The sequence below is a fragment of the Piliocolobus tephrosceles genome, chromosome 14 (genome assembly GCF_002776525.5).
Source record: "Piliocolobus tephrosceles isolate RC106 chromosome 14, ASM277652v3, whole genome shotgun sequence".
NCBI lineage: Eukaryota > Metazoa > Chordata > Mammalia > Primates > Cercopithecidae > Piliocolobus > Piliocolobus tephrosceles.
Window position 1 is genome coordinate 15,215,653 of NC_045447.1, and position 25,262 is coordinate 15,240,914.

General features: G+C 59.8%; 1 protein-coding gene across 1 annotated transcript; it reads right to left on the bottom strand.

Moving 5' to 3' along the window:
- Positions 1-596: 596 nt before the first annotated feature.
- On the bottom strand, positions 597-23,320 carry CRB2 (crumbs cell polarity complex component 2). The gene is made up of 13 exons (XM_023217179.2): positions 23,170-23,320; positions 16,250-16,573; positions 13,336-13,531; positions 13,081-13,220; positions 12,055-12,240; positions 11,754-11,867; positions 8,400-9,272; positions 7,802-8,310; positions 7,046-7,211; positions 5,453-6,239; positions 4,640-4,756; positions 3,992-4,118; positions 597-2,530 (listed from the first exon to the last, which is right to left on the bottom strand). The coding sequence occupies exons 1-13, from the start codon at positions 23,267-23,269 to the stop codon at positions 2,306-2,308; spliced, it is 3,864 nt and encodes a 1,287-aa protein (XP_023072947.1). The 5' UTR covers positions 23,270-23,320; the 3' UTR covers positions 597-2,305.
- Positions 23,321-25,262: the final 1,942 nt, after the last annotated feature.

The following is a 25,262-nucleotide window of genomic DNA, read 5'->3' on the forward strand; positions in this document are numbered from 1 at the left end:
GCCAACGATGTTGAGGGCACCCAGGAGCCAGGAAAAAGTTCAAGGGGACACCTGGCAAGTCGCCCCCACAGGTCTCATTAGCAAGAACAGAGCCTGGGAATCTGCCTCTGTTGGACGCTGGTATTTGGAGGGGGTGGAAATGCAGACCAATCGACCACCCATAGTGTGAAACATGCCCAGTCACGCCACCCACCCCCTCCAACTCGCCCAGCATCTGACCATGCTCTCCCTTGCAGGACTGACAGGCCTGAACGACAGGCACCCAGGCCAGGCACAAGTGGCTCATACCTGTAATCCCAACACTTTGGGAGGCCGGGGCAGGTAGATCATGAGGTCGGGAGTTCAAGACCAGCGTAGTCAAGATGGTGAAACCCCCCCTTCTCTACTAAAAGTGGGCACCTGTAATCCCAGCTACTCCGGAGGCTGAGGCAGGGAATTGCTTGAACCCGGGAGGCAGAGGTTGCAATGAGCCGAGATCGCGCCACTGCACTCCAGCCTGGGTGACAGAGTGAGACTCCATCATCTCAAAAACAAAAAAAAAAAAACCAAAAAACCAGCCAACTGAACCAATAGGAGCCGGGAACAGAGGGCACAGCCAGCTTTCGTCTACATGTTGGGGTTCCACATAAAATATCATAGGCGTCACAGCTGACACAGGTTTTCCAAATCCCTAACTCAATAAACTGACCCTGGAACCGGCTAAGGCGACGGAACCGGATGCCTCCTCCCCTGGTTCCCAGGGGTTGTAGAGAAAGTTCAGGGAAAGGTGGTTCCACCCCCTACAGGATAAGGACCAGGCAAGCCCCTGAGCCTGGCGTTCAGGGCCCTCTCTATCCCAGCCTCTGCTGACTTCCCAGTCCCATGTCCCAGTCCCCCAAGTTGTCATGTGGTTCCACCTTGGATTGGACACCCACGCCTCTGGGACCCACCGAAACCGAAAGGAAAAGCTTGACCGTTGACCCAAAAGCGTAAACGGATCTCCTGGCCTGAGAAGCAGGAAGGACGAAAGGGCACATCTCCAGGTCCATGAAGCTGGAAGGAGGCCAGGCCCTTAGGCGAGTGTCCTTCAGGGATCGGAGGTCACAGTGTGATGGGCATCGCCGGGGAAGGGGCTGGGAGCAAGCAGCGGAGTCTCCCCTGAGTCTGCCTCTGCAGGCCCAGCCCTGACACAGAGGCAGCGCCAGTGTTCGCCGAGCTCCTCCACTCAGCAGACAACCCAGAGGGCTTCCTTCGAGTCCTCTCACCGAATCTGTGTAGAGGCAACTAGTGATCAGGGGAAGGAGCTCGCTCGCCAGGCTGCCAGGGAGGACCGGAGCTGGAGACCCAGAGGTGGTTGGGTGAGCTGGGGGGGGTTTGGGGCAGGAGAAGGGTTGCTCTGTCATCCTTATCCCAGAAGGACACGCAGACGATCCTTCCCATCAGACGGGAGTTGATGACGTCCAGATTCTCTCCCCACTGTCGTACTCGCCGATCCTCACAGCAGCCCTGTGAGGTAGGCGGGGGGTGCCTTCCCCCTTTGACAAATGACCACAGCAGGGTGGGAAGCTCCAGGCAGCCCCTCCTCTGCTCCCTTGGGCTGCTCCGGCTGAGGGGGCGGGTGGGTCTGTGGTTCCCTCGCATGACTGGCTCTGGCTTCTGGCAGACAGACCTGCCTGAAGGGACGTTTGTTCTAGGAGCCAGAAGCCCACTCGGCCTCTGCCAGTGGCCTCCCCTGACTTCCCAGCTGCCTCCACGGCAGAAGCAGTCCCCGGAGGCGGGGAAGGAGGCAGGAGCCCTGGCCTTGGTGCCTGGGCAACCCTGGCCTGGCCTCCTGGAGAACATGCAGCCTTAGGCCGCCCCTGCCCCAGGACTGTAATGGTTGACCCCATGGAGCAGCCACTGCCTCCTGAGGTCAGCCACACCCATCACAGTCACAGACACACAGCAAATGCAGCAGACACACCCTGGAGCCCTGGCAGGACACACTCACACTAGCATCTGTAGACTAACACGGGCCCAGGTACACACTCAGACACACACTCCTCCAGATACACACACTGTGTGCACCCACATGTGCCCTCCCACGCACAGCCGTACACCTGCCGAGGCAGAACGCCGAGGGCGGGATAAAGTCCGCAGCCTCTCTAGGCCTCTGTTTCCCTGAGTTGCTCCCCTCATCCTCCATCCACGATGGGGCAGAGGCAGAGGCTGCCAGCCAAGGGGACACTTCCATAGCAATGTCCCGAGCCCTGGCAGCAGCTTCCTTGGGTGTCCAGGTAGAAACCATTCAGGACCTCCAGGTGCTGGTGCCGGCAGCCAGGCTGGCCTAGATGAGTCTCTCCTCCGGTGGCACCTTGAGGACACTGTCCATCTCCAGCCGGGCCCCAGCCACCTCCTGCTGGCTTGGGCTGTAGGTGCCCTCGGACTGGCGGCGCTTTCGGGCTGCCAGGATCCCTGAAAGGAGGCCCAGGAGGAGGAGGAGGAGGCAGGCACAGGCTGCAGGCACGGCCACCTCCAGCAACGGGAATGGCAGTGGCAGGGGCACGCCCTTCTGCAAGAGACACAACACCGAGGCCTGAGACCACAGAGAAGGGGAGGACCCTGGGCCCTCAGCAGCACAAGGACCTGCTCAGAGAAAAATCAGAGCTGGGAGCAGGCTGCCCTGGGAGTGGTGAAGGCCCAGCCCCAGGGGGGTACAGGCAAGTGCCAGGAAACCACCTGTCAGAGCCACTGCTTGGGGAGTCCTGTACAACAAAGGAGTTCTGGCTAGAAGGACAGAGACGGACACCCGGCAGGAGCTAAGCAGGGTGCGTGGGTTTCACAGAAGCCTGCAAGGGTGAGATGAGGCAGAGCTAGAGCGGGGGCAGACTGAGCGGCCCCCTGCCACAACAGCAAGGTCAGAATCCACTGGGGCCTGCCTGCCAGGGCGGGGTGGCACAGGGAGCAAGGGACTGTTCTGACAGCTTGTCCCTGCAAGCCCTGGCCCAGGCTTCAGGCGGCCCAGCAAACCTCCTTGCCGTCTCCAGTCACAGGCTCCCAGGATGCCCCATCAAAGCCTTTACATGCCTGGGACTCCGAAGTCCCAGGATGCGAGGATTCCAGAGGCATGGGCTCTGGGACTCACTAGCCTCCCTCTGTACCTCCAGGCTTCTCAGCCCGCTGTGACCTGGGTCCTAAAACTAGAGAGGAAAGTCCCTCTGGTCCTGAGAGGGCCCTGCCAGCCTCCACCCCTGAACATTTTAGGGGAGGAGCTGTAAAGCCATTTCCTTCCCCTGCCCTGGGAGGTGGCTGGGTGGGGAAGCCAGAGGCTGTAAAAGTTCAACTTGAAAGGAAACATTCCCCATAAGCGGAGGGGATTTGTGGTTTATGACCCAGGCTGCCAGAAGCCTGTGGAGATCAAGGCTGCTCCCCAGACTACCCTTCCAAGCCTCTCCTCGCCAGCACCCACCTTCCCCCCACCACCCCCACCCCGAGGAAGGGGTGTGTCAGGGAGGGTCACAGCTCCAGCGCCTGCCGCCTTCGCCTTCGACTGTCTGTCCAGACTCCTCCCGGGCCGAGCCCCCTGGGGTTGGGGCCAGCCTGCACAGTGGCCGAACCTGCTCCGGTGCAGACTCCCAGGCCACCCCCCATCGCCCCGGGTCTTCCAACTCGGTCTGGATTCACCAACCTAAATCCCAGAACACCAACATCCTCTTGGCCCTGAGTCCTGGTTGGATTGGCAGAGACCATCTGTCCTCACTGCCACTGCCCTGGGCACTCTGGGGAAGCCCCTGACCCAGCCAGGAGCTTTGTGCTCTTGTCAATAGATGGTGGCAGCGCCCGAAGCTCTCCCTGGCGTGGAGATACCTCCTGTATGGGGGGTGTGGAAGGGACCTGAGGCTCCTCTCACTGCCCCACCCCATGACAGAGTGGCCCAGGAACAGCCCCACGGTGCTGTGCTCTCTCCAGCAGCAGCATCTCACCAAGGGCCCAGCAGGCCACGTCCACAGCCCCTCACCCCAGCAACACTCACCACCACTTCACAGAACTGGCCGGAGAATCTGGCATTGCAGATACATTCAGACACCCCTCCAGCTGCCCGGCAGGTGCCCCCATTCAAGCAGGGGTTGGTTTCACAGGGGAGGGCGGGGACCTGACACCTGGAGAAGGAGGGGGGCTGAGAAAGCGGCTCCCCCATGGCTGCCTCTTGTGCTCCCAGCTGCTCTGCTGCCCACCCCCTCTTCAGCAAGCATCAGAGCTTATCCATTCACTGCCCCTGTGCGCTGGTCCTGCCCAGCTGGGCCCTGCCAGGTGACCACCCGAGCAGTCATGACTGAGAAGGACTCTCATCCCATTAGGGTGACTGGGGAGCCTGTGTGAAGGCAGGTGCCCCGGGAGCTGACGCCACTGTCTGCAGGGCCCAGAATCTGCCATTTTACGGTCTCCCACAAGTGGGCTGAGGCTGTTCCCATAACTGCTACCAGGCAACCACTGCCCAGCAGTGGTCTGTATCACAGAGGATGTTCTTGGAAGACACGGAAGGAAACTCAAGTGACAATGGTGACTGTGATACCAGGGACTGGTGAGAAGGTGGGCAAGGACCCCCCACCCCACCCTGGCTGGAGGAACAGCCCTTCACACTCGTTGGATCCCCTCACAGTTCCCAGGCCTCCAGACCCACCTCTGGCCAGCAAGACCCTCCAGGCAGCTGCAGTTGGCAGCGGGAGAGCCACCCTCACACGGGCTGCCATCGAGGCAGGTGACATTCAGGATGCACTCCTTGGATGGGACAGGCAACCTGGGGAGAGAGCAGAGGCTGGAGTGGGTGCAGGACGCCTGGGACCTGCCCTCCCCAGTGCTGTGACCGTGGGCCACCTGAGCCTGTGTTCTCATGTATAGAATTCAGGGTGCTCCTCTGTCGGTCACAGGATTGCGGTCCCTGGTGGGAGGGAAGGGTCGCCTACTTTCCAGAATCTCAGAGGACTCTGAGGACAACAAAAAGTAAGGATTCTGAACAAAAGCAGCTCCTAAACGCAACGCCTGGACGTTCCTTGAGGGGAGAGGGAGGGATCAGGCCACAGCCAGATCCCCCTTCCACACACTGGGCTCCAGGGAGAGCCACCGCGAGATGAATAAGGGAAGCGCTAAAGCCTGATCCCCTCCCTCCACCCCACCAGTGACCAACAGGGATGAACCTTGGTGTAAGTGGCAGGCGGCTCCCAGCCCCGGACCTCAGCGCTGTTTATCTGAAATTCCAAGCTAACTGGGTGTGTTTTGATCTGTGTTTTATCAGGAAATTTATCAAATTAAACTGTCCTCCTCATGTCACAGATAAGGACACGAGGATCAGGGAAGGGAAGCGACTCATCCACAGACCTGGCAGACTTCTCTGCCCCACCACAGTCCCAGGGGGCATTCGCAGCCCACCCCTGCCCTGGTCACCCCCCTCTCCCGGGCCCGCGCCCGCGCCCGCGCCCCTGCCCAGCCGTCCCACCTGCAGCGCGGGCCCCCGAAGCCGGGCGGGCAGTGACACTCGAAGCGGCCGTCGGGGTGCGCGTGACAGCGGCCACGGGCGCAGGGCGCGGAGCGACAGGGGTTGACGTGGGCCTCGCAGCGCGGGCCCTCCCAGCCCGGGCCGCAGGCGCAGGCGAAGGCGTCGAAGAGGTCGCGGCAGGCACCGCCGTGCAGACAGGGCGAGGGCGCACACACTGGCTCGCCGCGGCAACCGAGGATGGGGGCCGGCGTCCCAGGCCAGGCCGCGAAGTGCTCTCGGGCGCCAGGGGCCACGCCGGGCCGGGGCCGCGCCAAGGGCAGGGGCAGGCCGCCCAGCGCCACGCGGCCCAGGCAGCCGGTGAAGTTCTCGGCCAGCAGGACGTGCGCGGCACCTGGGCCCTGCAGGAAGCCCAGGTCACCTGCCAGGCCGCGCAGCGCCACCGGGGTGGCCGCACCGTCCAACCACAGCAGCCAGCGCGAGGGAGTGGCCGCCGGGCGCTCCATGGCCAGGCGCACTCGGTGCCAGGCACCATCGGCCACACGCGGCCCAGGTATGGGCAGCACTGCGCCGGACAGGCCATGGCCTCCGCGCACGCCTCCCGCCAGGGAGCCATTGCGCACTGCCAGCCACACGCCTGCCAGGGCGCCCGCCGCGGCACGCAGCAGCCAGGCCTCGGAGTCGCGCGTGCGGAAGGCCAGCGACAGGCCGCCAAGCGAGCGCCCAGACGACGCGTTGTGCCCGCTGAACGCGACAGGGGGACCCTCGCGGAACGTGGCCTCGGCCACACCTGCGGAGAGAAGGAGCCTCAGGGAATGGCCCACGGAGCCTTCTCCAGAAATGCCACCTCCCCACTTCCCCCAGCGAGTGGCAGACAAGCCACTTACTGGGGGCGGGGCACACGCACCCACCTATCATCTAATCCTGGAAACTGCAGCCGCCCCCGACCACCCTGGCTTCTACCCCCAATGTATTTCCTGCCCACGGAGGAGCAGTTCTGGGCCAGTGCTGCGGGTGGGGAGGTGGGGGAGGGGTGCCATGCCTAGGTGACCCTCCAGGTCACAGGCTGGCCAGCAGCAACTCCTGGCAGAATCTGGCCCCTTCCCTCCTCCGTGAAGCTGTGCCACCTTAACCGCCAAGGCTTGCCTTTCACTGCGGCCAGTCATCTTTGTAAAATGCAGATCTGGTCATGCCCCTATCCTGCTTAAAACCCTCCGGAGGCTCCGCGCTGTCCTTGGGATAAAGTCAGAGCGGCCTGACTGGGTGTCCTCAAAGCCCCTACCAACTTTCCCACGCCATTCCCGCTGGCCCCTTGCACTTCCGCTATCCTTGTAGACCTCAGGGACTTTGCGCACGCTATGCCCCTCCATAAAATGTCCTTTCCCCTGTGGCTCTCAGAGTCTGGCCTTGAAGCCCGGTACAGGCTCACCTTCTCCAGAAACTCTGTCCCTCTACACGCGGTGGCCCTGCCACACTGCCCTGGGGCTTGGCATGCCTGGTCCACCCGTATCCTCCAAGCCCTGAGAGTGCAGATGGGATCTAACCAGCTTGGGTGTCCAGCACCCAGCACGGGAGCTGCGCAGGACACACACTCACACACAAAGCCATCAGGGACCTCCTCGCACGTGGCAGGTGGGAGACAGGGCTGGCCAGGACACCACAGCTGCTGGGCACACGTAGGCCCTGTGAAATTGGCAGGGCAGGTACAGTGGAAGTCATTCCAGGTGACGAGGCAAGTCCCACCATTGAAACAGGGGTCAGGCTGTGGGAGAGGCAGGGCAGGGGTTGGCTCAGGACTGTAGTTAGCATCACCCACCATAACCAGCGTTGCAGTGCTTCTTCACTGAGCACCTACTAACAGACACAGTATCTCCTCACAAACGAGTGGAGAGGAAGTTGCTAGCACCCCCATTTTACAGAGGAGAAAACTGAGGCTCCGTAAGGCAAAGCCACTTGCCTGAGTCACCCAGCCAATAAAGAGAGGAACCAGAGTTCATGCCCAAGCTGTTGCAACTCCAGGGCTGGCGGAATTCTGTTCATGATCAAAAGGGTGTCCTGTTCCCCAGGTAGCTCCTGCAGAAAGGCTCAGGCAGCCTCTATCTCAGTCAGTGTGTCTCTCGCAGACCAGGACTGGCTGGGGGAGGCACAGGGACTGCTAGAGGGTAGGAGCGGCTGGGCTGAAGAGGCGGTGAATGCAAATCTGCCCTGCCACCCTCCCGTAGTGGGCCCCCGGGCAGGTCACTTCACCTCCTTAGCCTCAGTTTCCTCATCAGCAAAAGGACACACTAAGCCCCAGTGATGTAGGACAGATCCTAGAAAAAGGACCCGCACCCTCACCCCCTGGACACTTACACTGCACATGTCCTCGGAGACACAGCCTGCGGTGAGGTTCCAAGACCGCCTGCCGCCAAGCTCGCTGGGCTGGCTTGAGTTATCCAGTGGCAGAGGAAAGAAGGGGAGGTGGCGGCCATCGAGTCGCAGGTCCTGGAGGCAGCCTCGGAAGGGCCCACCCCAGGGCTGGCTGTCAGCAGCAAGGAGCCTCCCACCCACGTGCATGTGCTGCCCCAGGTCCTGCAGCTGGTCAGGCCCGAAGCTGAGCGTCACCAGGTGACGCAGACCATCATCCCAGCGCCCAGGGAGCACTACAGCAGGACCGCCTGGCACCTCAGCCCGGATCTGACCCTCGCTCAGGAATACTGTCAGACCAGCTGCGGACTCATTGGCAAACTGGAGCAACAGGCCAGCGGGCTCCCGAGTACGGAGAAGGAAAGACACTGTGAGGTTGGGGCCTGGCAGCTCTTGAAGCAGAAAAGAGGCAGAACTTGGGGCTCCTCCCAAGCCAAAGGTGGCAGCAGGAATCTCTGCAGGGAGAGAAGGTGCCAGGTGTGAGGCCTGCAGGCTGAGGGAGCCAGATCTCAGGTGCTGCCTTCCCACCTGGCTTATTCCTCACCATCAGCACACGTGGGACCCCTGTGGGGCCGAGGACAGTTGCAACGGAAATGAGTCCACAGATCCACGCAGGACCCTCCATGGACACAAGGCAGAGCCTGGCACTGCTCTCGGCGCTCACAGCCCAGGAGGACGTTCTCGCCGAGATCCTCAGGCAGCAGGAGGTGCCCATCCACACGCACGTCCTGGAGGCAGCCTGTAAAGTTCGTGTCCCCCAGCTGGGCGGAGGAGATCCCGGCAGGCAGTGGAGTTGCTGAAGCCGTGGGAGCCAGGGCCACAGGACCAGAGGCCACACAGAGCCGGGCAGGGCAGCCCTCGTGCCAGAGCCGTAGCTCCAGGGTCGCTAGGTGGAGCACCACCTCCACCTGGTGCCAATGGCCATCGTTTAGGCCCAGGTCTGGCAGTCTCAGGACAAGCACAGTGGTGCCGTGGCTCCAGAATGTGGCCTGAAGTGTGGCTGCCACCAGTGCCAGCTCCAAGCTTTCCTTGGTGTCACTGCGAGCGGCCAAGGTCCCAGTGGGCAGCGTAGTGCGAAACCTCAGTGCCAGACCCAGGGAGCCACCAGCTGGCACTGATGCCTGAATGGGGCTCCCAGCCATCACAGAGAAGGTGGTATTCTGGCCACAGAGAGGTCCATGGGTACCAGGTGGACAGTGGCAGACATAACTGTGGACCCCAGACTCGAAGATAGGGATGCAGGTGGCAGCCAGTGGGCAGGTGTGGCCCTGGCAGCCAATGAGCTGCACAGAACAGTCGCGCCCGCCCCACGTCTCTGGGCACCTGCAGATATAGCCTGCCACAGCGTCACTGCAGGTTCCGCCATGCAGGCAGGGATCTGACAGGCATTCATCCACATCTTCCTCACATGTCGGCCCTTTGGGAGAGACCAAGCCAAGGCTCAGTAACGTCTGGGGCCAGAACCACAGTATTGACCCAGAACTTACATGCCTCTTGTGATGGGGACCTCAGTACCCATCAACCAAACCAATTCCCAAAGGATTTCTCATGGTCCCCTCAAGTCCCCTCCAGGCCAGAAGTCAAGATGTCCCTTCCCTTCCCATATCTGGTGAGTCTCCAGGCCCTGTAGATTTAATCTCCTAAACACTCTCCAATGCCCCCTTTCTCCCACCCTCCATCTCCTGCCTTACCAGCTCTCTGGATGACCATGCTGCATCCTCCAGTTTGCCAGCCTTCAGAAGCCCTTTCCCATCTATCTCCACCAATAGCCAGAGGTCTATTTCTAAAGCATCACCTGGCCAGGTTCCTCTGCTGCTTCAGGTCTACCCTGACATTTAAGACGCCCTCATGGGCTGGGTCCTACCAGGCTCTTAAGCCTCAATCCTGCTTCCCACAAACCTCGAACTTCCCATTCCTCCAAGCATTTCCTGGCAAGTCCTGACTCTGGGGCTTTGCTCATACTGTTCTACCTGCTTGGAATGCCTCATTCTCCCTTACCCTTCCTTTCAAACTCCTACTCATCCTGCAAAGCCCAAACTCAAAGAGCCCAGAGGCTTTCCCTAACTCCCAACCTCAAACTACTGTATCACTCTCCAGTCATAGGTACAGCTCCCCAGAACCCTGTATTAAACGTTAGGCACAGCTCCCCAGAACCCCGTATTAAACGTATCTGTTTACTCAGCTGAGATTTTCAGGGACCTGAGTATGTCCCTGGTGCCCAGCAAAGGGCCTGGCGTGGCTTTTATGGACAGAGTGATGAAATGGAGGAGCTAGTGGGGTAGTGCATGCACCTGAGGCACTGTGAGTGGCCCCCAGGCTCCAACCCCTCAGTCCCTCTGCCCCAGGGTCCTCACACTGGCTGTGAATGGGCTGCCTCATCCTCCCTCCAGGGATCCCCTCAGGTGCTGAGGCCCCAGCTTGGGTCAAGAAGCCATAGCCCACTATAGTTCAGAAAGAGCCACATCCCAGCTGGAGGAACCCAGGCCCAGAGAAGCCACCAGGGTTTGAAGCCCAGCCCTGATCAGCTCACAAATACCACAGCTTCCTCCTGGGAACCACCACCCCCCAACCTCCTCCTGCCCAGGGCCCACATTCCTCCATACCTGTCAGGAGCCACAGGTGGCCCAGGAAGGTCCACAGAGCCCCCGGCTCCATTGCCATGCCCTTCAGACAGGTTGAGAGTGGTGGGCGGGCACTGAGGCTGGGCAAGTGGGGAGGGACAGAGCTCCCTGCCTGGCCCAGCTGCCTCCTTCGGAGCCTGCTCAGGAATGCCAGGCACTGGCCTCCCCCACGCCCAGCACGGCCTAAAGGGAGGGAGGACAGGCAAAGAGCCTGGCCCTGCAGCTGGGATCCCCCCTCTCTGGCTCTGACCTCAGAGGTCTGCCTTCCCTGTTACCCAACAGCTAAGCTCAACTGGGAGAGGAGCCGGGTTCCCGCTGATACTGGTGAACCTGGGGGATGACACCCCCTCATCCTCTCAGCTGTAAGATGGGGTTTTAAACCCCTGCCTCAGGGGGCTGTGGCAAGGAAAAAACAAGATGCAGAGCAAATGCTTCCCAGAGGCCAGACATGCCGTGTGGGCCCACTGGGTGCCAGGCACCCAGGAGGCCATGGCTCTTGGAGCAGGACTTGGGGAACCTCAGCCCATGGAGGCAGTGGATGGGCCTTCAGGGCCCCCAGGAGTGTCAGCCATCCAGCGCTGGGGGACACTGAGTCCCACCATCCATCCAGGGTTGGGGGACACCGGGTCCCACCATCTTCAGGTGACGGAGGGAGGGGGAGATGTGATCACCATCTCTTTCCCCTGGTAGAGGAGCCTGTGCCCAGGAACCTGCCAGGGAGAGGAGGCAGTGTGCCCCAGCAGGAATGCGGGCAGGCGTGAGGGAGGTGTCGCAGGGATTCCAGAGGGGGCAGGGACATTCAATGTTGGAGGTGGAGTTCCCTGGGCTCACCGGTGTCCTGTGTCTGTGCATCTGCATGCACCCAAGGCAGGGGGAGACTTTCTGAGCCCCCAGCTCCTGCCTGACAGGCCCCAGCTCCCCAAAGGTCAGAGTCATCTTTCTACAGATGCTGCCCCCTAAATCTCTGCAATAGCCCCTATGTCCTTCTCTGTCCTGGCTGAACCACCTCCGTCTTTCCTGAAGACCGTCCCTCCACATGTTCTCCCAGACAACCTCAGCCCACTATGGCCCCCGCTGCCAGGACTACACACCTGAGCCCCAGTCTCACCTCCAAAGCGAGTCCTAGTTCAGCCACCCTCAGCGGTCACCTGGGCCCTCATATCCACCTCCTCCCTGATCTCCTTAACCCCATCAATCCACACATCCAGACAGAAGGGACCTTCTCACCTGAGGACCACCAATTCTGATAGTGCCAGGGCCCACCCCACCCCACACACCTGCGTAGCCATCTGGGCAGTGACACTGGAAGCCATTGGGCAGGTCCTGGCAGCGGCCTCCGTTGAGGCATGGCCGTGAGGCACACTCGTCCACCTCCACACCGCAGTCGGCTCCTGCAAGAGGCCCAGCTGTGGGTCCCACCTGCACCCTCAGAGCCAGGCAGGGGCTGAGAGGGTCTATTCTATAGCTAGGGAGACTGAGTCCAAGACAGGGCAGACTCGGGTGTGGGGTAGGGGGTGGCACAAGATCCCTCCCTGGGCATCTGGACACGGGCTGACCACTTCCCTAACAGGGGCTCACCCTCAAAGCCAGGAGGGCAGTGGCACATGAAGCCCGCAGCGTGGCGGAAGCTGAAGGCACCAGGTAAGGTGGCCTGGACGCCCCCGTAGAGGGCCGGGTCAGAGCGCTGCAGGCATCGGCCCCCGTGCTGGCAGGGGCTCGATGCACACTCGTCCTCGTCCACCTCACACAGCTCGCCGCTGTAGCCTGGGGGCACACACATGCAGACATCAGGTCTCACGGGGTTGCCGGGCAGCACCTCTTCACTGTGACCGGGCTAGCCAGGGCCAGCAAGGGACCGCAGCTCAGAATAAGCCACGAACGGCGAGGGAGGGACGCACTGAGGGCAGCAGGGATGACTATGGCAGCCTTCAGCAGCAGCAGCCTATTGCTGCTGTTACTGGTCTTACTACTATTTTTTCTTTTTTTTTGAGACAGAGTCTCTCTCTGTTGCCCCGGCTGGAGTGCAGTGGCATGATCTCAGCTCACTTCCACCTCTCGGGTTCAAGCGATTCTCCTGCCTCAGCTTCCCGAGTAGCTGGCACTAGAGGCACACTCCACCATGCTCAGTTAATTTTTGTATTTTTAGTAGAGACGGAGTTTCACAGGGTTGGCCAGGCTGGTCTCGAACTCCTGACTTCGTGATCCGCCTGCCTCAGCCTCCCAAAGTGCTGGGATTACAGGCGTGAGCCACCGCGCCCGGCCTAGTCTTACTACTGTTACTAGCGTTAATTACCAAGCCCTTTGCAGCTGTCAGGCCCGTCCCAAGGGTTTCCCAGGCGTCGCACCTTTCGCTCTCCCCGCAGCAACCCCAGGAGCATGCGCTACGATCAGCCCTATTTTGTAGATCAGGAAACTGAGGCTCCGACAGGTTGCAATCACACACACACTCTGGTCTCGAGGACCCAGTGGGCACTCACGCACAGCCACACATCTGACCCGCCGCCCCAGGCCGCACACCCGCACACCTACCCCTCCACCCCAGGCCACGCACGCATACACAATACGTATCCGGCTACCCCAGGCCGCGCACCTGCATGCACACACCTGGCCAACAGAGGCAGCGGAAGCTCCCGAGACCCTCGAGGCAGGACGCGTTGTGCGCACAGGGCGCCGATGCGCACTCCAGCACCTCCTGCTCGCAGCGCGTGCCCTCGTAGCCGGTGCCCGCGCAGTCGCACCAGAACCTGGGGAGGGTGCGCGGGCGGAGCTGAGCGCGCGCCCGCCCCTTCTGCCCCGCGCCCGGGCCTCCCCGCACTGGGGCACCCGGCGCCCCAACCCCCTGCCCCGCCGCTCGCTCACCCATTGACCAGGTCGTGGCACGTGCCCCCGTGCGCACATGGCTGGCTCTGGCACTCGTCAAGGTCCAGCTGGCAACGGGTGCCCCCGTAGCCCGGCGCGCACACACAGCGGAAGGAGCCCACGCCGTCCAGGCACGAGCCCCCGTGCACACAGGGCGCCGAGGCGCACTCGTCCACCTCCGTCTCGCAGGTCACGCCTGGACAGGGCAGGGGACACACAGGGCGCAGGATGAACACCCAGAGCAGGGAGGAAGAGGCCGCGCCAGGCCTGCTCCAGAGTTAGAGACTCGTGGGTTCAATCATTCAGAGCTGGGTGGTGGTGGGGGGGGGGGTAGGGCGGTCACGCCTGCAAAGGCAGGGAGATAAACGAGACAGACAACCCTGCCCTCATGGGGCTCACAGTCTAGGCCAGTACATGGTGGGGGTGGGTGGGATTTGGCCAGTAGTTACGTAAATGAGCTGGGTTTTGATGTTGCCAAGTTCAACAAGGAAAGGGGTTGGGTCTTGGGAAAGCAATAGCCGGGGTCTGCTCTGTTCAGGGAAGGCTTCCTAGAAGAATAGGCTTTTGAAGGGTTCAGATAGGGGACTGTGGGCAGCAGTTGGATTCCAAAGAGACTGCAGCAGGAGGCAAGTTCTGCTGGGGGCCAGGGCCATGATGCCCTAAGCGGGGTGCTTGGAGGGTTGGAGGCAAGGGAGAGGGTGGAGGAGGTGAGTCGGATGGGAGGTGTTAGTGCCTTGAGGACCAGGTAACCCCCGGGTCCATCCCGGAAGTTTCAGACAGGTAAGTGACTTGGTCCCATGTACATTTTAGGTTTTTTTTGTTTGTTTGTGTTTGTTTTTTTTTAGACAGAGTCTCGCTCTGTTACCCAGGTTGGAGTGCAGTGGTGCAATCTCAGCCCACTGCAATCTCTGCCTCCAGGGTTCAAGTGATTCTCATGCGTCAGCCTGCAGAGTAGCTGGGATTACAGGTGCATGCCACCTCACCCAGCTAATTTTTGTATGTTTTTGTAGAGAAGGGGTTTCACCGTGTTGGCCAGGCTGGTCTCTAACTCCTGGCCTCAAGTGATCCACCCACCTCGGCCTCCCAAAGTACTGGAATTACAGGCATGAGCCACTGCACCTGGCCCTACCTACGTTTTAGAAGGTCCACTTTGGTGGCTTTCAGACCCCAGAGAGGCAGGAGATGCTTGAGTAGGGTAATCACTCCTCCCGGTGTCCCTGCATTGTCCTGGTTTTAGAACTGAAAGTACCAAGTCCAAGGAACCCTCACAGTCCTGGGCAAATCAAGACAGTTGAGTGGCTCTCCCATGGTGAGGGTGAAGAGGAAGGGAGACGGAGAGTCCCAGGGTTTCAGATACACTGCCTGAGATCATCCTGGACTCACGTGTCACTGTAGATTCCAGTGAGCCCTGCCCCCTAAGTGGGTTTGGTGAAGGGGGGGCCAGAGGCCCAGCTGACTCCAGCTGGAACCCTCCCCCTTCTCAGTTCATTGAGCACAAAATATGGCCCCACCTTCCTGTGACCCTTCCCTCATCCCTCCCCATCCCCACTCCCACCCTCTGTGCCAGGGGGAGCCAGGCCTCGTCTGGAAATCCCAAACTCCCCCACCCGGCTTGGAATGGAAAGAGGAGAGAATGAGTCACGGCAGATGCTGCCCCCACTCACATCCACAGCTTACCCAGGAAGAGCCACCCGAAGTGCGCGAGCACTACACATCTGGGTGCACAACCCACTGCCCGTGCAACCCACTGCTCACACAACCCACTGCTCACACAACCCACTGCTCACACACGCACTCAGACTGCAGAGACACCCCCAGGTACTGGCAGAGCTTTACGGATGCAAAACAGATCTTGGAACTAGGAGACACACAGACGGATGTGACCTGCACTGGCATGTACACTAATACACCCAGACACCGAGACACTGGCACGATGAGAAAGATGCATGGAACCAGCTTCCCAAATCTCTCTTCATCAGCTGCCATCACTTCGCTATAGGCCCCCTGCCCTGCAACTCAGCCCCCCAGTCTGTACCCCTTGCTCTGAAGTAACTTCAAACTGCCCCCTGCCCTCAGAGTACAATAGTCAGAATTCAGGATTGAAGTAGAATCCAGAGCATCTACACTGCAGACTCTAGACTGCCTCGGACTTAGCCTCGCTCCCAGACCTGTCCCCAGCTACGCCCTCCTTCCCGACTTCAGGCCTCTCTAGGAAGCTGCTCCAGAATGCTCTCGGCTCAGACCATGGGTGGGCCTGGGACGGGCCACACTCTGGAGAAGGTGCCCTCAGTGCCAGTCACTTTTCTGAGCACTTACATATCTATTATCCCACTCCAGACAGCAGCGAGCCATGGGGTACGTCAACATTACAGTTTGAACGAGACCATGTATGTCTCTATGCTAGAACTCTGGGGGAGACCCAGAGGCCAGGGGTCTACATTGCATTCCAGACCACATCAGGAGTATTCAAATGAGCTCATGGTGCTTGTCACGTAGACACTGTCTACATGACAGCTTGGCACAGGCCTGAAGTAAGTGCTAGAGAGACTATCTGGGCATCCTCATTAAAGTCACCCCAGGCACGTCCACACTGCCAGAGATGTCTGAGGGGTATCTCCACCCCCAGAGCCAAACTGAACTCTAGGCTGGACTGAAATCACATTTATCGAGTGCCTGAGATGTGCCACACACCATGCCGGCACCCGCACATACATACTCTCACCCAGAGCTGCTGCCAGGAAAGCCCGCAAAGCATTAGTTCTGTAGTCAGACCAAGTGGGTATACCCTAGAGCTGCGTGGATACCTGGGGGCGTCCCTACAAGAAAGTCAAAGCTGAAGCCACGATGCTTGCACTCTGAGCAGCTGATGGGATCCGTATCACAGGCCTCCTCCCAGGGCGGCCCAGGCTGTTACCTGCATAGCCAAGGGGGCAATGGCACTCGTAGCGATCGGCCAGGTTGCGGCAGGTGGCCCCATGGTGGCACGGCCGGGATGCACACTCATCGATGTCCAGCTCGCAGCGTGGGCCCTGGAAACCCGGCACGCAGTAGCAGCGGAAGCCGTCGGGATCTGGACCCTGGGGCACACACAGAGCGCCGTGGTGGCATGGCTGGGTGGCACAGCCCTGGGGCTCTGTGGGCCCGCAGGTATAGCCACCACTCTTGGTAGCCTGGCACTCGGTCCCTGGAGCACACGGGTCTGAGGCACAGGCACTGGGGGGCTCTGAAGGCACCGTCCCTGTAGAAAGAAGAAACTGGCTGGGCAGGGCGGGCAGAGGTTACAAAGACAATCTCCCCACCCTCTCAGGCCCACCCCAGACCCCGAAAGCAACACGGATCTCTCCATGCACAGGATGGATGGAGGGTCAGGGGTCTGCAAGCCACGTCCCAGTAAGCTGCACACATCTACACCCAGAACTGGCAATGGTTTTCGGAGAGTCTATAGCAGAGAAATAGGACCAAGGACGCCTGGCTCCTGGGCAGGATTAGTGAGCAGAGGCTCCCCGACGCTGTGAGCTTCCCCCCACTGTCTTGTCCCTGCAGGCCCCCTTTGAGGTAGGGTCTGTCATGCCCATTGCACCAGACAGCAAAAGGCGGCCCAGGAAAGTAAGTGAAGACTTGCTGAGTCTGCTCGGCCCTGTCCACTTCACACAGCAGGTTAGTGTTCGCTGGGACAGGCTTCAAGGGCTATCCGGGTTATTTCAGCTCCACCTAGGGAGGGGTCTGCCTCCTGCAGGCCCCATCCATCTGAGGAGGTCCAAGAGGGTGAGGCTCCTCCTACTGCCCCCTCCACCTCTTCTGCCAGGGGTCTGGTAACTCCATCCCTGGGTGAAACTGGAGATGGGCCCGACCTCAACCTCGGGAGGATGGGTGGACAACTTCAAAGGCAGGGATCGTGTGCTCCGCTGGTCTCATTCCTACCCCTTCTCCACCTCGCTACCCCCCACACCCTCCACCAGCCACTGGCCTGGGAACTTCTAGAGGGTCCCTGGCCCTCATTTCATCCCCCATCAGCAAACACCTAAGTGGCCAGCCTGGCCGAGGTCGTGTGGTACAGAGCAGGTATTGAGATGGCTCACGGGACACCTGCCCCAGGCCACCGTGATGCTTCCAGCACTGGAGCTGTCTCTAACAGAGGGTCACCAACTGGCTTGGAAGCCACGCCCAGAGATCCTCATCCCCCTTCCTCTCTTCCTGCCTTCCTGAGAGCCTTGTCGCCCCAATGCCCAGGCGAGGACTTGGGCTTTGAGGTGAAACAGCCCTGGGTTCAATTTCAGCTCAGAAAGTTACTATGAGACCCTGGGTAAGTCATTTCTCCCACGGAGCCTCCGTTTCTCAGTCTGAAAACTGGATAATAGAAGCCCCTCATCAAATGCTGAGCTAGTCAACCCCTCCGCACCACAGTCAAGGGCTGCTTTTGGTAGGAACTCGGTAAGGATGGGGGAGGGGAGCCTCCAGAAGACACAGCCCCCATTCCTTCCCCCACCCCCACCTGCAGCTCCCAGAGGTGCCCCTCCCCCACCCAGGTTGTCATCTAGACACTAACCAGACCCCAGAATAGCTCAGACCCTGCACCCTTCCCTCCCCCACTCTGGTGAAGCCCCCCAGATAAGGCTGGCAGCCTCTCAGGCGTCATCCGCATTCCAGGCGGAGCTGTCCTGTGGCCTGACCCGCATCCTTCCAGCTCCCTCAGGAAAGGGCACAGGTTTGGGGCATCGGGCAGTCCTGGTTTGTATCTGGGGTGCAAAAAGTGCCCATCTCGTGGAGGTGTTGAAAGGATTCACCAAGGTGATGTGGGGCACAGCCCTGAGACGAGGTGTGGCCAGCACTGCTCAGGAGGGCGCAGCACTCATAACCCACGGTAAAGGACCCCAGCTGCCGGCACCCGTGCCAACAGGCCCCTCACTTAATCCCCACAGAGCACTGTCCCTCACCTGTGCAGTACAAGGGACCACCCCCCCGCCCCGCTCCCTGCCATCCAACCCGAAGCTTTGTCCCCTATCTCAGAGCAGTTGGGACCATGCTGGGGAGGCAGCACCAGGGAAAGGATCCTGGGGGGTGGGGGAGGTGCCTTGTCACAAGGGATCTTCCCAGGACCGTGGGAGCAGATGGGCTCTAAATGACAGAGCCCTGGAGACAGAGTCCAACCCCATGGCAGGAAGGAGTTTCTCCAGTCAGAACCAGGAGTGGAGGGAAGGGAAGGAGCTGCCCGTCCACGGAGGCATGCAGTAGTGCCACAGTCCTGCCTGGGAGGGACAGCCATCTTTCTTGTGTCATCTCGGTTGATCTTGGCATTTACCCTCCGAGGCGGACAGTAGTATGATCCCTGTTTTACAGCTCAGGAAAGGGAGACTCGAAGCAGCCTCACAGTCCACAGCCCGAGTGAGGCTGGAATCCAAACCCAGGGCCTCACTCCAAGCTTCCCCGAATCACCAGGGTCCACATTAAGAATACAGATTCCTGGAGCCCACTCCAGACCCCACATTTAGAACTGGGCCCTGAGCCTGAGAATCTGCATTGCAACCTGCTCCCACGGGATTCCTTTCACTTTTAGGTGTGGGAGCCGCTGACCTCAGGTTGTCTGTTTTCCAGGAGTGAGCCTAGGAGGCCATGATAACCCAGGCCAGACAGAAGAGGCAAGGAGGGGCGGGGTGTGGAGGGCAGCAGGGCAGAGGAGAGGCTGTCCCCGGGCCAGGCTGGAGGGGCGGGGCCTGTTGCCAGGGCAACGAGGGGCCTGTGCTTATCTTCACAAATCCCTCCTGACCTCAGGCTGCCTGGGCCGACCTGGCAGGGAGGGATTAACGGACACCGGCCCCTCCCCTTCGACCTGCTGCCCTGTCCTGGGGAGGGCAGGAGGACCCAGCTGTTTACTGAGTGCTTACTATGTGCTTGGGCCTGTGCGTCTATTATTACATTGTTATATTTGATTCAGACCAGAAAAGGTGGGTGCTATTAAGAAAATTTCTGTTTTTGTAACTCGAAGAGGTTGATAATTTTGCCCCAGGTTGAGATGAAGAATCAGATCCACTCCTGATTTCCCAGAGGTCCACATCTCCCAATGCATGTGAAATTTCCACTTTGCAAACGCTAAATTGCCACCCACATATTGTCACTTTAGTACGTTTTAACTGCCTCACCCTGGAAAAAAATCTCTAAAGGTTTTCACAGGAATACATCTTCCAATATCAGCCTGGGCAGAGTGGGCAATCTTCCCCGTCTATCCAAAACCCAGCCGTTAGCAATCCCACTGCGTCTCAGGCCTCACTCATTAGTAATACCTACTTTTCATGCACTTATAATAGGCCTGTTTATAACAGCCAACAACTGATGAGAAGTGGTTTACTGAAGCCAGGTGTAGCGGGCTCACACCTGTAATCCCAGCACTTTGGGAAGCCAAGGTGGGAGGATCACTTCAGGCCAGGAGCTCAAGACCAGCCTGGCAAACATAGTGAGACTCTGTCTCTACAAAAACAAAACAAAACAAAATGAGCCAACCATGGTGTGGGTCCCTGTCGTCCCAGCTGCTTGGGAGGCTGAAGTGGGAGGATGGCTTGAGCCCAGGATGTTGAGGCTATGATTTCACCACTGCACTGCAGCCAGGGCAGCAGGGTAAGACCCTTTCTCAGATGAAAAAGAAAGAAAAGAAAAGAAAAGGAAGGAAGGAAGGAAGGGAGGGAGGAAGGCAAAGACCACAAGCAAAAAAAGAAAGTGTTTTACTGGGGAAGCTTCCTGTCCCAGCAAATCGAGAGAGAGAATATTTCTAAGAAGCGACCTAAGACCTCCTAAGGTGTGGAAACTTCTAGCATAGGGGAAGAAATTGTTCATCTAATATCCCTGGGCCCCAAGGCTCTACCCCCGCAAGGGTAGGGCTGAATAACCATGGAGGCTTACAGACGCTCACTCAGTCATCAGGAAAGGGTGAAATACTATTTTGGGCAGAATAATTTGGAATACTCTTTTTCAAAACTGTTTACCTTCTGAGGTTAAAAGACTGATAATTCTGATAACAGTAATTGCAGCAATAGCTGTCAGGGACGGAGCACCTACCCCGTGCCTGGCACTGACGAACCCTTGAGTTTGGGCTCAGAGCACAGTTCCAGTGAGTTACCTCCTGAAGTGAGGGGGAGACAGAGCAGGCGGGGTTCCCCACCTGCCACCCAAACAGGCCACTTCTAACAATTTTACTATTAACTGTTCATGGGCTTCCATCTAAAATTTCCCTTGAAATTGGGGGTTCCATGCCAAAACCTGGGGTGGGGAACCACTCACTGCCTTCTCTTCGAATCCTTGTACTAGGGCTCAGAGTGAGCCAGTCTGTCCTCGTTTTGTGGAGACAGAGAAGAGAGGCGACTTTGCCTAGGCTAGTAGCACAGTGTACTGTGAAATCCCAGCACTGGCTCTGGGGCTGCCTGGCTCTGGGACTGGCCATCTCTGGGCCTTATTTACCTCTTCTGTAAACTGGGGGTATCAGAGCCGACTTCATAGGCTGTTGGGAGAATTAAATTAGACCTTGTTAAGAGCACAGTGCCTGCCATGGAGTGGCTGATCTTATTCATCAACAATTATTTACTTGAGGCAGACACCCACTGTCCAAAGGATCCTGACATTGGGTTGAATGTGTGTGACTTTCTGCTCCATCTCTGCTTCTGTCCCGCAGGCTCCCACCCCCTTCTGGCTGGAGGAGGGGCCAGACTTGGGGCCTGTACTCACTGCCCCTTTGTCTGCCGGGCTCCCTGGGTGTTCGGGGAAGGGAGGGTGGATGTGAGAGCCCAGTGTGCCCCATTGTACTCCAAGATGCTTGGTCCTCTCCATGGCAACCAGCCGGGCCTTTGTGGCAAATTGGGACCAGGATGGAGGGGCCCAGCTCAGGGCCTGGCAGGGGTGGGGAGCAAAGCCAGGGGCCCATGGCCTCCAGAAGCCCCCATCCCCTCCAGGATGGAAAATGGTTTTCAAGTGACAAAATCCCCAGTCACTCCCCTCCCAGCAGGCAGGCTAGGGTACCAGTGTGCAGAAATGGTCATGCCTGCAGTGTCCCCCGCCAACTTTTAGGGATCCCCAGGGATGGGGCTCCCAGCACAGAAATGGCAGAAGAAAGGCTGCCCGCTCCTGGGTGCCCCAGCAGGCCTGATGGGGTGAGTGTACACACAGTGTCCAGGCCACCCACAGCCTCCAGCCACGGTGTGCCTCCAGGTCCTCTGTGAGTGCACACAGTGTGAATGCACATATGGCCATACATGCGTGTTGGGGTGTGCACATTGGTGTGCAAGCACATGCCACGTGTGTGCACATGTGTGTAGGTGCATGTGCTGGTAGATCCATGTGTCTGTGGCACTTGTCCCTGTGGCGCTGTGTGCCCTTGGGCATGCCACACAGGTGTGTGGAGTGTGGGTGTGTGAGCACAGGGCAGGGGACAGAGCCCGGATCCACAGACTGGGATCTCATGTGCTTTGTATGCAGAGAATAGAGAGGAGCAGCCACCACCCCCCCACCATGCCCCGCCCCTCTACAGAGTCCAAGTCACCTGCCAGCAAAGCCCAGCTCATAAGTCCCCGTTCCTCTGTGAGCCTTAGTTTCCTTCACTATAAAATGGGGTCCACATCCTCCCTAGGGCCCCATAGAGAGGCTAGGAAATGAAAGCTTTGTGAGTGCGGGAAACATGAGGGTCCCCAGGTGGGGCTGGGAGAGGCTTGGCCCCCACACCCTGCAGCCTGTGGAGCTCTGGGGCAGGGAAGGCTCCCCCAGCCTCAGGAGAGCCCAGGCCCTCTTTGGCTGCCTCCCCAGCCTGTGGTGGTGGAGGCAGGGGACTTCCCATGCCCAGCCCCTGTAACTATAGTTACTAACACCAAGCGTTCCCTTGGACCCCCCAGGAGGAATTCCAGCCTCCGAGACCTTGGACAAAAGCAAAAAGGGCTTGACGAATGGGGTCTGGCTTCAGGGAGCCCTTTCAGATTGGCCTTGGAATGCTGGGGAGGGGGCGGCAGGAGACACACACGTTTCCAAATCCCCAGACACCCCGCAGGGACCCAAAGCATCCCCAGCAGCCCCCAGCACGGGCAGGGCTACCGCACAAATGCAGGGGCGCGGGCAGGGCTACTGCACAAATGCAGGGGCGCGGGCAGGGCTACTGCACAAACGGAGGGCTGCGGGCAGGCACCCAGCTCCCTAGCGCTCCCTCCCGCTTCTCCACCCAGTCCCCTGAGTTGGGGTCTGCTGTGCCCATCCCACACCCCTCATGTTGCGAGCAAAGACCCAGTTCAACCCTGGACAACTTACACCCCACAGCGTGTGCTGGGACACAGCTCACCACACCCAACTCCTCAGAAACAACTCACGGTTCATCCCAGACAGCTCATCCACCTCCCAACTCTAACACACCCACAACCTGTGCCCCACAAGCCAGCATGCGACTCAGAACAGGCTCTGGGGTGAGGCTCACGCCTCCTGCAACTCCCCAAACTCAGCCCCCAGAAACCCAGAAATTCCCCAGCCCCAACCCCCAGCCCTTTACAGGATGCAACAGAGCACCTCCCAAAACATGCACCCCATCCCTCACCGGCATCCGCTCTCTCAAATCACGCCCAGCCCCCAATCCCCCAACCCTGAAACTTACAACCCCCCAACATGAAACAGCCCCCCAAGTCTCAGAACACACTCACCTCCGTGGAGCCCCACAGAGTCTGGGGGCCCACAGCTGAGCACTCCTGTGCACCCCACAGCTCAGGCCTGCACCCACGCGGACCAGCCCACCCGTCGCCCCAGCAGCCAAGGCTTGGGGTGTCTGCCGTGGGGGACAGACCCTCTCCCAGGGCCCCCCAGACATGGGCCCCAACTCACCAGCCAGGAGGGAAAGGGCGGGGGCCCAGAGCAACAGCAGCAGCAGCAGGACATAGGCCAGGGGCTGGGGGTCCCGGGTCCCAGGCCTGGCCAGCGCCATAGCAGCCCGCTCTGCTCGGCTGCTGTGGGAACCGGAGGGCGGCCTGGCTGGCTCCGCACCCCCCTCGTCCCTCCAACCAGCACTAATGCTGTGGACAGAGGCCCAGCCCCTCCCTCCCCTCCCCGCCGCCGCCGCCTCCTCCCACCCAGGCCTCCTGGGCTGCTCCACCTCGTGGACGTCCCCAGACATCAGCCCCAAGTCCTCAAGCCCCCCAGCCTGTGGTGCCGACCTGGTCTTGGCACCCACCAGTGTCTCCCTCTTGACCCCCTGCCACACTCTCCTCCCACCTCTCGGGTCAGCCTCCTTGGAGAAATTTCTGTTCTGAGGGGCTGTTCAGAACTCTCTTCTCACCAGGTAACGCCAGCTACTCCCAAGTCCTTAGTTACCCCCTCTCCTGGATCTCCCCTCCCCACCTCTCCAGCCCAGGCCTCTCTACCAAGCCCAGGCCTGCCAGTCTCCCTGCGAGACTGACCGACCCTGTGTCTACTGGGAGGCTGCAGCCCCTCCCACCCAGCTCATTCCCCTACCTGCTGCTCCCCAGTGCTCCCACAGGAGCCAAGGTACCTCCCACCCTGCAGCCCAACGCCCCCTCCCCACTGCCCCCTCCCCACTCCCCACACCCAGTCAGCCTCCAGCTCCTGGCCATGCCACCTTTTCAGTGTCTCCTGCTGTCCCCACCCCGTCCCACCCTGCCACACACAGCTCCTCCCACCATCGGCCTCAGGATCAGACCTAGGCACCTCAGCCCTGCACCACGGCAGCCCCTGCCTCCCTCCACCCTCTCCACCCCTCACCAGCCAAACTGAACCTTTCCCAGCTTCCTTCCACTTGACGTTGATCTCTAGCTCTGCTCTTTGCAACTCCAGAGACCTCACTGCAATCCAAAGCAGCCCATTCTACTGAACGGCAGCTCTAACCAAGCAAGCATTGCTCTCCCCTGCTGGGAAGTCCTTCTTGTTGTCTAACCTTATAGTCTCCTGCTGCACTCGATGTGTGCTTGCTCTCCAGCTGGCCTCTTGTTGGGGTGGACAGGACGAGCTCTTCAGGGGAACCTGGTTCAGGAATCCAGGCCCTCTCAGAGACACTACAACATAAAACAACATTACTTTCTGCCACTGCCCTCAGCCCCAGTGGGGAGAGAATCCTCTTGCTTGAAGGGACTTTCCTGAAATGAGCCACCGGCCCCTGCCAATGCATGCCTGTTTGTCCCCATTCAGTAACCGTGGATACAGCCCACGCAGGCCCTGGGCTCTGGGATGTGTCCCCGACATGGGAGGACACAGCCTGGAAAGACAGCAGGAGCCGTTGAGGGAGGTCCAAACGAGCTAGAGGGTTGGACAAGGGTCCCCTGCAGTGCACAGGAGGGAGCGGTGGGCGCCATGCAGGGCCTGGTTGACCCTCTAGCCCGGGGCAAGTGCCGCAGCCCTGGGTGCCCAGGGACCCAAGAAGGGAACCCAAGAAGCCCTGGGCAGACCCCTTATCCACTGCCCCTACCCCATCCCCACCCTTGAGGCCGGTTCTCTGGGACAGGGATTGCCCCTTGGTTTCTGGGACCCTAACCTCTCAGTCCATCTTTAATCCCCTGCCTCCCCAATACAACAGGATCTCCCCTCCCTAGGTGGGAGAAGCCCCTCTCCATGCCACAGGAAAAGCAGAGACCTTACAGCTCAAGAGATCTGGGTTCGACCAGATCAGCCACTGATTAGTCAGTGACCTCAGCACGTGACTTCCTTCTCTGGGCCTCAGTCTCCTCACCTGTAAAACCGTGAGGCATTAGTGAGCCGAGGCAACAGTGCCAGCCCTCTTTATCCAGCTTCTCAGTGATCCCCCAGAGACCCAGGCAATCCCACTGGGGGGTTGGGGGAAGCACGGCAAGTCAACCACAGCCCTCTGGCTCTCTGGATGCACAGACACAAACTCCCACACGTTCACAGAGCGGGGAGGTCACCGGGCGCAGGTCCAGGCTCCTCTGCAGCCCGGCCCCCAGCACTGT